We start from the raw sequence: 14,516 nt of genomic DNA on the forward strand, positions 1-14,516 counted from the left end.
AAGATTTAAAGTGTTATTTTCTTTTCCCTGAAAAGACTATGTCAATATAAAATAAATGAAACCCAAAACGAACAGAAATTAAAATAAATAACCGAGTCAAACTCAAAACGAGCAGAAATTAACATAATTTGGGCGCAAAACCCTATGCCTTCCCTAGGCCAGAACAAAATTTGCACTTTACTGAAAAAAATATAAACGTTTTTACTTTTATAACTTTAATAAATCAAATAATTTTAACATTTTGATTGCTAAATACCAGTATATGTATATTAAACTGACAATGCACATTCATTTGTATTTTTTCAGTTAAGTGCATAATATAGGATAATGATCATTAGACAACTCACTTCCAGCATCACATACTATGTTTAATTTAGTGTATATCCTTGGGCTACATAATACCAAGTGAATTGTTGTTGTCTCTCCTGTCTGTGGGCTTAGCCTCGTTGGCAAGCCACTAGGTGTCACTAGACAAATTGAATTGTTGATTAAACAATTCTCTAGGCTGGTACCAGAATTATTAATAATTCTGCATTTGCACAAAGATCTGCTGTGTGCATTTATATCACCAACTAATATCAAATCTTCTCCAACCGGAACTTTACTTATAGCTTCTTCTATTCTTTGTCCCAGCAGTCCATTATTTCCATTCGGATTATAAACACATATAATATTTGCTTTCCTGTTGTTTTCCAAAAGAATCTGGGCTCCAATAATTTTCACTTCTTTATCTGCAGGTGGATTATGCGTCAATTCCAATTTTTGTGATGAATAGGGTTTTTAATTCCAATCATTACACCTCTTTTTTTTCCATTTATTCTGTCATTCCTCAAAATGCTAAAACCTTTGAACGAAATCATATTATTAGATTAAGCCATGTTTCTTGAATACAGAAAACAACAATGTCTTTTTGATACAGTATTGTAGCAACAAAGCTCTTTTCTCTCATAATTGAACATGCTTTCCAGGATAACATTTTCAGCTGCATTACGGTTTTGATCTATTTTCAAAACCACTATTAACTTGGAAAAGCATTGATATGTCACTGCAATTAAGTTTTTCCCAATTTCAGCTCTTCTATTAAATCGCACAACTTGTCTATCTTTTCACTCAGTGGTAAGTCTTGAATAGTTAACATGCTAGGGGTTATCAACATCCCAATCACTATTTTATTTGCTGTCCATTGTTGCAATTGTGCTGCAGTTTTACTTATTATTCTTTTTTCTGGGTTCAAGTTTGATTGCACTGCTTGAGCATAGTTTCTACATGTAATCCTCGTTCTTTTGAAATCCAAACCATATTTTTCAGCAGCCTCTAACGCTTGTTGATTTTCTCTTCTTATTTGGCCAATTGAAGACGTTGATGAGTGATTTACTTTACAATTTACACACTTGTATTTATTGATCCTTTCATTTGTGTTTTCCATTTTAAGTGGGCAATCTCGCCTTTGGTGATTCTTTGCATATCTTAGGCTAACCTCTTTTGATTTACAGTCTTTTTGTAAGTGTCCATATTTTTGACACTTACCGCACCGCATTACTTTCCAATGGTAGGGCAAAATGTCTCTGTTTTTTTCCAGAACACCAAATGCTACCCGGGATAATGTTGGCTTCAAAATTACCATCACTGATAGGCTATCCTCTAGCTTTTTGAAGTCTCTGTTATATCCTTGTAGTCTAATAACATCTTTCACTACAACACCAGACTGGATACTTGATTGCATCTGGTCTTTTGATAGGTACAATGGGATACCTTTCATCACTCCTCTTGCTAATTTTTCTTTCCTTATAACTTTAAATTTCCTTATACTGTTGGCGGAAGGTTTAACTGTAACTTCCTTATACTGTTGGCGACATGGTTTTAGCTAAACCTTAATTTCGTATTCCGAATTTAACATTAAATTTTGTATATGAATATTGAGAAAATGGCTATCATATAACATTTTGATAAGAAAGCCCTAAAAATTGTTCCACAAAATTGTATAGGCTTGAAAAAGACCGTTTACTAATAAAAGTTTTCGAAGACTATAATATCTAATTTTTTAATGATATAATATTTCGCACTTCCTAAATGGGGCGCTATCTTTTTTCTCTATTATTAGGTACCGCTAAATAAACACTCAAACCTAACAGTATTCAATGAAGAACTGATTGTACTTAATATGCAGATTTTTGGGTGGTTCAGCTTTAACCATACTCCTCAAATGAGTTAATCATATAAGTCTTGTATCTTAGTCAACTTTTGATTGTCATCGTATTCTCTTTTGATTGTAAGTAGTTTCTTGATTCAGAAATTGGTTGTAGGTCTATTGTTTAAATAACTTTGTGATGTAATACTGTAGGCTTTCTGGCTTAAACCAACCCTAGGTTAAATAAACAGGTTAGATTTGGTCAAACATTTGAAATTCGGGAAAGTTCTGGTTGAGAGGCATCCTGTTATCTTTGAAAGTAGTTGAGTTTGGTGAGTGAAATGTCAAGGGCCCAAAATAGGTAGGCTAAGCTAAATTTGCAGTTTACAACAGAATTCTAGCTAGGATAAAAGTGGATATATAGCTTGATGCCTTTTTTATGCTCTTTCATAATACAATAATTGCTTCTAGGAAAATTAAATTTGAGCCCTTAAGGGCTCAAAACAGCCAATAACCTAGTGACCTAGGTTTTAAAACATTCATTTTCTTAACCTAACCCCTCTCCAAGATAACAAATTGTTGGGTAAAATTCTACTATAGCTACTTTTGGCTATCCTGGAAAGGGGTTAGATTAGGAAAATGAAACTTTCAGGGATGGGTCTACAGGCTAAAGGGTAAAGTTCTACCAAATCATATTATTGACTTACACCTAAAGTGAATCCTATAGCAAACGTGCTTAACACTACCTTCGCTTCGAACTTCTCCTCAGACTCATCAGCTGAACCCTCATGTCCTGACCCCAGACATATCGAACATCTTATGCCGAAACTCATCATCACGACTGAAGAGGTTAAGAAAAGACTATCAAAGCTGGACCCTAACAAAGCCAAAGGACCAGACGGCATCCATCCCAGGCTGCTCAAAGAAATCTCTGATATAGTCACCGAACCGCTCTGCTCCTTGTATAATCTGTCTTTGAAGACAAAGAAACTACCACCTGATTGGCGTACAGCAACAATAACTCCAATATTTAAGAAAGGTTCCAGAAGCCAGCCAGAGAACTACCGGCCCATAAGCCTTACCTCAGTCGTTGCTAAGCTGATTGAAGGAATTGTCAATGATGCCGTTATAGCTCACATGACAAGGAATGGTCTCCTTTACAGCGGCCAACATGGCTTTAGAAAAGGAATGTCCATTGAAACGAACCTGATCCAAGCTTATGAATCAATCACTGAGGTTATCGAATCGGGATCCCCTGTAGACGTGTTCCTACTGGACCAGGCAAAAGCCTTCGATAAAATGTCCCACCGGTACCTGATGATTAAACTGTCAGCATATCACATTGATGTAGACGTAGCCCAGTGGATCCATAGCTTTCTGTCTGATAGAATCCAGATTGCTGCAGTCTACGACCACAACGGAAACCTCGTGTACTCGGCACCAGTAAATGTCAGAAGTGGTGTGCCACAGGGAACTAAGTTGGGCCCGACATTATTCAACCTCTACATTAACGATGCTCCTGAGGTTGTCCAGAATCTGCTGGAATTATATGCAGACGATTCCAAACTCTTTGGACCTGCCGCTTCTGACGAAGACTGCAATGCCCTGCAACAAGACTTAACAAACCTCTGCCAATGGGCCTCAACTTGGACACTAGAGTTTAACCCAAGCAAATGTAAAGTTTTACATCTTGGACTGAACAACCCTTGCCATAGCTACCATATGTTGGACTCTACTGGTGCTATAACACCCATCCAAAGCGCAGAGGAAGAACGTGATCTCGGGGTAATCATAGATAATAAGCTGAAGTTCCATAGTCACTGCCGAACTCAAGCCGCAAAGGCAAACAAGATCCTAGGCCTAATCAAGCGATCAGTGACTAGTCGCCACCCCAGGGTCATTAAGAAGCTTTACACAGCCCTTGTCCGCCCTCATCTTGAGTTTGGGATGGCAGTTGCAAACCCCCACTTCAAATGCGATGCAGAGTTGCTTGAAAAAGTCCAGAGAAGAGCTACTAGGCTCCCATTTGCCAACCAACAAATCCCATATGAGCAACGCCTAGAAAAGCTTGATTTGCAAACTCTGACCTACCGTAGAAAAAGGGGGGACGTAATTTTGGCATATAAGTTGATGAACAGCAGTGTTATCAAGCCCATTCTCGAACAGGACCAGTCTAGCAGAGCGCGAGGTAACCCCATAAAACTCCGCCAAAGATTCAGCAGAAAGCGTGAGAAATACAACTTCTTCACCAATCGCGTTGTTCCGTTGTGGAATTCACTGAGCGATTCAACTGTTTCCGCAGCTTCAGTTAACAGCTTCAAGACTGGCGTTGACCATGACTGGAGGAACAAGCCATGGAGGACGCAGTGGGATGAGCCTGCATCCACCACTAGGGTCTATTAGTGTGTGATATTCAACTGTCCTGTATACGTGTAGGATGTGATGATCCACTAATGAATTGTGCAACGAACTCCTGTCAATACTACCTGACGACATCTACAGGTTCCTGCAACCTTAGTCGCTAGAAGATGCGATTTAAGGTAATTTAAGGTATACCACTCAATGCTTTTTTTCTATGCTGATTACAAATATAGTAATCATTTCTATCAGAAATGAATTTCAGCCCCCCCTATACATGCCAATTCAGGGTAGGCTATATATTTCTACAACCTAACCTAACCCTGAATTGGCATATATAGGGGGGGGGGCTGAAATTCATTTCCAATAGAAATGATTAGGCTATTATATTTGTAATCAGCATAAAAAAGGCATCAAATGGTATATTCACTTTAATCCTAACTCAATAATATGATTTGGTAGAATTTTACCGGCTAAAGTAGGCCTATGTCCTGGGAAGGTATTTTGGTCAATATATACCAAATCATATTATCAAGTTTCAAATAAAGTGAATACACCATTTGATGCCTTTTTTTATGCTGATTGCGAATATAATAAGCATTTATATCGAAAATGAATTTAAGCCCCCTCCCTATATAGGCTATACCTAACCTAACCCTAACTTGGCATATATAGGGGGGGCTGAAATTCATTTATGATGTAAATGCTTATTATATTCGTAATCAGCATAAAAAAGGCATCGAATGTTGTATTCACTTTAGTCCTAACTCAATAATATGATTTGGTGTATATTGACTGGTATTTTGAAGTAACTAGGCCAAACTCCACTCCTTCTCCCTCTAGAGGGTCCTGACCTTTGATGATCTTTAAAAACTGTTGTTTTATAAAAGTGAAACCTTGTAAAATAGATCCGCTGCTTAAATAAAGTACAACAAAATTGTTTCCAGCTTTGCAACTTTGCTCAATCCCAGTTTATAAGCTTTTAATGACCTGCAAATACATTTCCTAAATTAAAAAAAAACAAAAAAACAACATGTATATGGCTTAAAATTCTACTCAAATAACAGGAATTGCATTTTCAGAACTAAAGCCAAAAAGGAAGAAACTGATAACTAAAAATTAAGGTAAAATGCTGTTCTGTCAAAATTTCAATAGGTAAATTTCAGGACCCTTTAGGGGGAGAAGGAATGGAGGTAGGTTCTTCAAAATACCTTCCTGGGACACACTTTAGCCTGTAGATCCATCTCTGAAAGTTTCATTTTCCTAACCTAACCCCTTTCTAAGATAGTCAAAAGTACCTAAAGTAGAATTTTATCAAAAGTAGCTAAACTAGAATTTTACCAATCATTCCTAAAACTGGATTTTGCTGATGTTGCTTTTTTGATGTTAAATCTGTTTGAAGAAAATAGTCATAGAAAAATACATTGAAGCCAATATCAGCAGCTAAAACATTCAAACAGAACAAGCACATTTGGTTTTCCTCATTGTCAATAGCTAGTAACAGATCTGAATGACAAATAAGAGGACTAATATTTCCTAGTGTATTAGCCTGCAGTTAGGGATATTGAGAAGGAGAAATGTTAAGAAAACTGTTCTTACTTCAAAATATGTAAGAAAGCTATAGGTAACATTCCATTATAATTAAGTTAAAGCTCTTTGTGTCATAGTTTCTAATTTTCTTTCTAACTCAGTAATTACCTTAATTTGCACTTCAGAGTGAAATTAAGGTCCATACTGGATCTGTTGTGGTCTGGGTCAATGATGGTAAAATTTTGTCACTGTGTTAGGGCCCAGTGACATGCCATAAGAGAGGTCTGCTGGAGAGATGCAATTTAAGCCCAAAGCAGCATCAGCCTCCTAGCAAGACACTCATTATGATGAAGTTGGCATCAGTTGGTAGTTGAATGGGACAGACAGTCCCACTCATATTTACATGGCTAGTCATTCCATTCCTTGTCTAGTCTGGACTTGAAGGACACAGCTTTGGGTGCAGTTGCCATTTCAGCTTGAAGGCTATTTCCTAGTGTATTAGCCTACAGTTAGGGATATTGAGAAGGAAAAATGTTAAGAAAACTGTTCTTACTTTAAAATATGTAAGAAAGCTATAGGTAACATTCCATTATAATTAAGTTAAACCCCTTTGTGTCATAGTTTCTAATTATCTTTCTGACAATTATAATCTAATTATCCAACTAACTAAATCAAGTTGGTCTAAAGCTGTTTGCTAAGAAACATTTACAAAGAGAGTAAAACCCTATACTCCTTCTTCCTTAAAGCTGCACTCATTACCACCTTAAGAGAAAGGGGGATAAAATCTGCAGTACTCTTGCATTATATGGGCCTTTACAAGGAAACCAGTCATCACAAAAAACCTGTTTTTAATGGGTTAACCACTACAGAGTAATACAATGATAGCATGGTTTTTATTGTGTATACAATATTTAAACTGTTGTTTTTTGGGGTGTAGAGGGGGGGGGAAGGCACCAGGTTAGGTTACATACTTAATATATGCTATGCTTTACCACCCCCCCCCCCCCTAATGTGCAAATATATAGCCCAAATTTGTTTCTAAACTATTATATATTCATCCTATTTTATTTCATTAGCATTAACCAAACTTTAATTTTTAGAAAGGCCCATATAATGCAAGAATACCAAATCTGCTTTCAAATTATTGCACTGAGGACATTTTCCCTGAGTTTTACAACCTCACTAAGCCCCAATTCCCCTCCTTAGCTTCCACAGTAATCCCAACTTAAAAACATAAAATAAGGAATCTAATCATACTACCTTTACTTGTTTAGCATGTTTCCTTCAGAAGTCGCCAACCAATAAATACATTTACATTAATCATTATGATCGTTTCTTCCATTGTTATCCACATTTTAAAATAATATAATCATCCAAATGATCTCAAATTTTTTTATAATTAGATAGGCCTAATGGTTTTGACATATCAAAAATACAGTTGTACATTTGTTAACTAAAAAATACAATGTATGGCTATCTGGGACCATCAGATGGGGGGGGTACATCTTGTCAGAAAAGAAGATATGATATCTGGAAGGGATGAATCTAATGGTTTTATGTACTGTTATCTCCTTAATACATTCCTGGGCTTCTAAAATCCACTATTACCAAATAGTTTAGATAAGTAAATAAAACTTAATAAATGTCTTTTTATGCTCTTTCAAAATATACCAATTAAAAAATTTGATTTTGATCCCATAGGATTTTTGAAGTAAAAACTTGTTCCTTTGGTCCAGGCTATGAAAAAATGATTGCCAGAGATTCAGAAAACTGCCTTAAAAACAATCATAAATACTTGATTATTACTTTAAATCACACTTGCCAGAAATAAGGAAAAATCCTGTAAATGATGACTCAGTAAATGATGATGGTGACTCAGCTCATCAGGTGCATCCTAAAATGTGTGCCATGACTTACTGCACCAATCTATGTCAACAGCTGACTGGCTTCCTTAAAACAAAGAGATTAATAAATATTTTTTGATGATTTATTTATTAGGTAAAAATATAAATGCACATATGAAAATATATATTGCTAGAATTTAGAAACATACACAAACCTATAATTAAAAATATTAAAAATTAAAATATAATTAAAAATTACACAAAAAGTCACAAATTGTATTTATTATGGTTACAAGAAATTATATGCCCTATTTTCATCAATATTGCTTTTTTTCTTTTTTTTGCTTGCTTGCAGTAACATGCAGTCACAGGGAGTTCTGGGAACATCTTAGTCTAATCAAATATATTTGAATGCAGGCTTTGAGTGGCAAGTATTAAATTAAAATTAAAGGAAAGAATTTAATGAGATAGAAAATGAGATGTAAACACTCATTGACTAATTGTGGTATTTGCTTTTGTCTTGTAGGTTCCTCAAGTCTAGTCTTGTTTCTGCCATCTACCTTCTGAAAATGCAACTATTTCTCATTGTTTTTGCTGTGCTTTTCACTGGAGTCATCTCAGAAGGGTGAGTTGTTTTTCAAGTTTAGTAATGTATAAATACAACAAAGGCTACATGTTGATACCAAAAAGATAAAAACACACTTTCTTTTCAATACTTAATGATTTCTGAGGAATCTATTTCATTAAATACATGCTCTATACAGTTTAGAAGATTTTCTTTGCAGAAGCATACAGAGGAATTCAAAGAATCACCAGTGGTTATATATATATATATATATATATATATATATATATATATATATATATACATATATATACATATATATATATATATATATATACATATATATACATATATATACATATATATACATATATATACATATATATACATATATATACATATATACATATATATCATATATATACATATATATATATATATATATATATATATATATATATATATCTATATATATATATATATATATATATATATATATATATATATATATATATATATATATATATATATATATATATATATATATATATATATATATATATATATATATATATATATATATATATATATATATATATATATATATATATATATATATATATATATATATATATATATATATATATATATATATATATATATATATATATATATATATATATATATATATATATATATATATATATATATATATATATATATATATATATATATATATATATATATATATATATATATATATATATATATATATATATATATATATATATATATATATATATATATATATATATATATATATATATATATATATATATATATATATATATATATATATATATATATATGAGTTGGAGACACTGAGCCATCAATAAGTTGTTACAAAGTAGTCAAACCAGAAGGTCTGTCTTGAAAGTGAGATGGGAGCAAGAATAAACTTCTAATGTACCCTATGCTGTCTAAACTTGAAATAAGTGCATTGTTGGTCCCAATTTTGTCTTTTGTTCCATCTCATTGGAGCCTCCTCTATATGGTGCTCAGGTATGGTCAAACTCATGTTGGACCTTATTCTAACAATTTAAAAATGTAAAATTTAATGCAGATAATAAAAATAAAGAAGAATTTTTTATATAACAATTAGTGCAAAAACTTTATGGGTAAAGGGAGGAAAGGTCTCATTACCTTAAATTACCTTAAATCACAGCTTGGAGTGAAATAAGGACTTTCGATCCTGTTGAATCACTTCGTGTAATGACTGTTGTAGTTGGTTAAGTTCTGGTGAAAGATTCTGGTGCTTCCCAGTCAAACTTCCATGGTGTATCTTTCAACTCAACATCCAGATGGCGTTTGAAAGCATCTGTTGATTCAGCAGCAACAGTGTCCTCCTTGAGGTTATTCCAGAGGTTCTCAATCCAATTCGAGAAGAAATTGCATCTTGCTCCAGTTGTAGCGTGATGTTTGCGGATTCGTCTAAGGTGTCCTCGTGTTTTGTGGGAGGTGTCGATCTCCAGGATCTCATTTTCTCAATTGGTTGAGAGGAGTTTGTGCGCCTGAATCATGTCTTCACGTTTCCGTCTGTATACTAAGGAGGGGAGGTTGAGTTCCTTCAGCCGTTCACTGTATGTCTTGTTTTCCATGCCGACAATCATCTTAGTGGCCCTTCGTTGGATTTGCTCAAGAACTGTCTTGTCCTTTTTGTATCGAGGGGTGGCCAGTATCGTCCCCACCTCCAGTCTAGGTCTTACTAATCCTTTGTAGAGTTTGATGATTACGTGTTTACTCCTACTGGTGATGCTGTGTTTGATGATGCCTAGGGCTCTACTAGCATTGGCTGAGATTTTTTGTGAGTGGGAGCTGAATTTCAACTGGGAGTCAACGATGACGCCAAGGTCACTCTCCTCCTGGACAGGCTCAATTGTGTGGTGACTTCCAGAATTTTGGGTCATGAGGTACTGATGTTTGGGGTTTTTGTGTCCAAAGTGTATGACCTTGCATTTGTCTGCGTTGAATTCCAGCAGCCATCTTTTGACCCAGGAGCACATGTGGTTGAGATCAGTTTGGAGGGATTGGATGGAAGAAGAGGTGTTGGCAGGACCTATGAGTTTCGAATCATCTGCATATAGGGTGGTTTTGTTGCTGGTGATGAGGGGTAGCTCATTTATGTAGATGTTAAACAGGGTGGGGCCCAGGACGCTGCCCTAGGGAACCCCACTAGTGACTTTGATTTTGTCAGAAAGGACATGGCTATTTGGTCCAGTTATCACTTTCACTTGCTGTGTTCTGTCCCTCAGAAAGTCCTCTGTCCAACTGACCACTTGTGGACTAACAGATAGAGTAAGTAGCCTGTGAATGAGGTATCGGTGACAAACCTTGTCAAATGCTTTAGCTAGGTCTAACAGTATTATATCCACAGGTAATCCTCTCTCTAGTAGGTCAGTTACAAGACTATATGACTCAAGAAGGTTTGTGTCCACCGATCTCTTTAAGCGAAAACCATGCTGACTGCTGCTGATAAGTGAGTTGGCCTTAAGATGGTTAATGATACGCTTGTTTATGATTCTCTCCATGACCTTGCATGCCACACATGTAAGGCTGATAGGTCTGTAGTTTGCTGCAGAAGTTTTGCTACCTTTCTTGTGAATTGGGATGACTATTCCCTTCTTCCAGTCCCCAGGAAGCTTTCCTTGTGCCAGTGACAGATTGAATAGTTTTACCAGTGGGGCTGATATTGCAGGGCTTAATTCCTTCATCAGTCATGGGCTGAGACCATCAGGTCCCGTCGATTTATTGGAATCGAGGTTCTTAAGCTGTTTGGTTACTTCTTCGATTGTGACTGGTGAGTGTACCATTGGGAAGGGAGTGTGAGCCTGTTCTGCTGGTGGGGGGGTTGATTGGGGGTCATCCATGGAGAACACTGAGGCAAACTGCTGATTAAGAAGGTTTGCTTTTTCAGAGGGGCAAGAGGATAAAGAGTTGTTGATTACCAGGTCTGGTACTGTGTGTCTGCCTGGCTTCTTATGGGAGATGTATTTCCAGAATAATTTTGGGTTTTCCTTAACGTTTTTAGCCAGTCGTTCTTTGTAGTTTGAGGTCAGTTTTCTAGTTTCTTTTCTGAGGAGGTTCCTTGCAGTTTTGTACTGCTTGTACAAAGCTGTAGTTTTTTGTTTCATGTACTTCTCCCAAAGTTTTTTCTTCCTGTTGCGCAGTTTCTTGATTTTTGGGGTGAGGAAAGGTAGAGTTTTGGGTTTCTTTTTCCATGTTATGCTGGTGTGTTTGGCTTGGCTCTTTTTTAGAGTTAGCCATGAGGCTTTGACATCTTCTGATATAAGTGTTTCCAGGTTAGCATCGAACAGCTCTTTCACCATCATCTTGTAATTTGTAAAGGATTGCTTGGTATATTTTGATGGTTTGGAGTTGAGTTGAATAGATGAGAGAACTGGCATGTGGTCACTTGAGCCAATTGGACTGAGAGTGTATGTGTTGATCACCTTTTCTGGGTCATTCGTTATGACTAGGTCCAGTATGGAGGGATTTTGTCCTGGGCGCATTCTTGTGGGCATAGTTACTGTTTGGTACAGAAAGTTGTCGGAGAGGGCTTGTACTAATGGGTTTTGTTCAAGGCTTGACTTGGTCATACCTTGGCCATCTACCCAAGAGGCATATTCAGCCCAGGGGCATAATCTGTAGGTTATTGGGTAATACAAACTTTGCCATGTCTGATGCTTCAGAATAATCAACATTTACATCTAAATATGTAGATTACTCTTGTGGGAGTAATGCTTTGCTTCCCCCCCTATATTGATAATTAGTTTATTACAAGAAAGGAGTGTAAAGGTCTGACCTCCTGGTTGTTTTTTTTTGCTTTTGTATGGCAATGAAAAGGAAAGTTTTTGAGCCAAATTCTACAGTAGGAGGGGTTGAAGCGGAGTTTTATAGTCATAAAGTATGATCTGAAGTGGCCCCTTGAGCCATGATTCTGCTTTTGAATGGAAAGCTCTTTTGGGCCTGCCAAGCATAAAGGTACCAGTTTCAAATTAGAATTAGACTCAAATCTGAAAGTGAATAAGATGCACAATGTTTTCCTGGACCACCTCCATTTATATTAAAACATTTTCATGGTTTTTATGGCCACATAATTTGAAGATTTCAAGGTGCCGAAAACTTCAATGCTGTGGTACAAATCATAAAATCAATCAGGTGATGATTGCAATAAACAAGCGTTGACACAAGAGCTTTCAACCTGTATGATTGAAGCACAAAGTTGTCACAAAGAATCATGCAAGGACTTTCAATTTGTGTGATTAGAGAACTAAACTTGGACAGCTTCCTATCTGACACCCTCTCCTGCCCCCCCCCCTACTTTCAACTTCTTAGCAGAAAAGTGGGTATATTGGACCTTGTTATAACTTGAATCATGTAAAAAACTTTCAATATGTAAGACTTAAGTGCGAAAGTGAGTCAATATTCTCCTACAAACCTGCCATCCCTTTAGCAAGAATTGGGTTGGGGCACTACGTTAAAACTAGAATCACATAAGGGTTTTCAGTGGGTGCAACTTAAGGTACTAATTAACTCTGTGACCCCTTGCTATGCCTGATCCCAATTAATTGTTTTGAAGGATGGCAGGCATGTTACATCTTGTTTGAAGCAAGCAAGGATTTTCAGTCTGTACAGCTGGAGGCCTGTCACACCACCCACTTCCTCCTCTCCATCAACTCCCAACTTCTCAGCAGAATTGAACACCATCCAACAACACTACCACCCAGACCACTACCAACTTATAGTAGAAAAGTAGGTATGTTGCATAATAGTTGAACTGAAATCACCCAAGGATTCTGAATTGCCATAACTAGACAAACTTTTGGTCTAGAAACCCTTTGAATACCCCTGGTAATTTTTTTTAGTGCAAGGTTCGGCGTGTTGACCCTTTTTGAACCAGAATCACATAATGATTTTAAATAGTTACTTGATTTAGGATTGACTCACCCCCCCCCCACCAACACCCCTCCTCTTATATCCTACTGTTAAGAGACAGGTAGCCATTTTCAACTTTCTTTAAATTGGGAATGTTAATCATTTCCAATCTGTATGATTCGAGGCATAAAATGGGTCTACATCGTGCCCAGTCATATTCCCAGATCCCACCACAGTATATAAATTATAGGCAGTATGATCTTTCCCTATCTCACTCATTATAAAAACCCTGACCGAGGTGCGAGTGCTCCAGAGAACGTAAAACATAAGCGAAATTAGATCTTTTCATGGGTAGACAAGTCAGATTTCTCTTGAACATGAAATTTGGCTTCAACGTTGTAACACTAAATTTTAAATTAATATATTTCAATACATATATGAAAATCGATAATTAGAAGTGCAATGTTATTATTAAATGTTCTTAGGAATTAAAAATAGGTTTCAAAGTCCCAATTTGGTTTCAAAGGCATTTTGAGAAAGCTACTGCCAAAATACGTGTTCCAGGGTAATTGGACTGCTGATGGCAGATCGAATGAGAGGAGCTGTTTGTATGCGCTAATGCAAGAATAAGTGGGAGGAGCTGTTTGTTCGCACCGAGAATGAAGAACCAGAAATTATCTGCGGTAAACTTACTGCTATATCTTTATACTGTGGTTCCCACCAACAATTTAGCAAAGACACAGACTTGATAGACATGGTTTAAAGCGGAATCATACAAGAATATCAGTGTGTATTCTTACAGAGACAAAGAGGGTCTATGCCCCTTATTCCATCAACACACTCCCCACCACCAAATTTTCAACAGAAAGGTTGGCAAGTGTAAGGCAATTTTATTGGATAAATGGGATGTATGAACGATTTTCAGAGGCACACTCCCCTTGTCTGACTTTAGCACATACGAGTTGAGACTCGCTTGAATTTTATTAGAGCAGATAATGTGGGCTTAGAAGACAAAGGGAATGGATTTTCATCTACTTTGGATTTGAAGTGTCTGGATTCAATGTATTTTCTTCAGATCTACACCTTCGGTTTTTTTCATGCTTAAGTGGGCACTTTATGTTCAAACCAACCTGAGGGAATAACTCTTCTTACTCTT

General features: G+C 36.2%; 1 protein-coding gene across 4 annotated transcripts in view; it reads left to right on the top strand.

The window, feature by feature from the left end:
* LOC148945404 (CD109 antigen-like) overlaps positions 1-14,516 on the top strand; it is a 135,106-nt gene that overhangs the window by 17,126 nt on the left and 103,464 nt on the right. For 3 of the 4 annotated variants that reach the window (XM_089099331.1, XM_089099332.1, XM_089099329.1), the window contains exons 1-2: positions 2,146-2,269; positions 8,387-8,485. In XM_089099331.1, the coding sequence (XP_088955457.1) occupies positions 8,430-8,485 (56 nt within the window). In that variant the 5' untranslated portion in view covers positions 2,146-2,269; positions 8,387-8,429. Of the gene's footprint in view, positions 1-2,145; positions 2,270-8,386; positions 8,486-14,516 lie in introns of those variants that run through there. The other variant, XM_089099330.1, reaches the window with a different exon arrangement.

This window comes from Artemia sp. Qi Xiang Cuo, chromosome 13, assembly GCF_049724085.1.
Source record: "Artemia sp. Qi Xiang Cuo chromosome 13, ASM4972408v1, whole genome shotgun sequence".
Lineage (NCBI taxonomy): Eukaryota > Metazoa > Arthropoda > Branchiopoda > Anostraca > Artemiidae > Artemia > Artemia sp. Qi Xiang Cuo.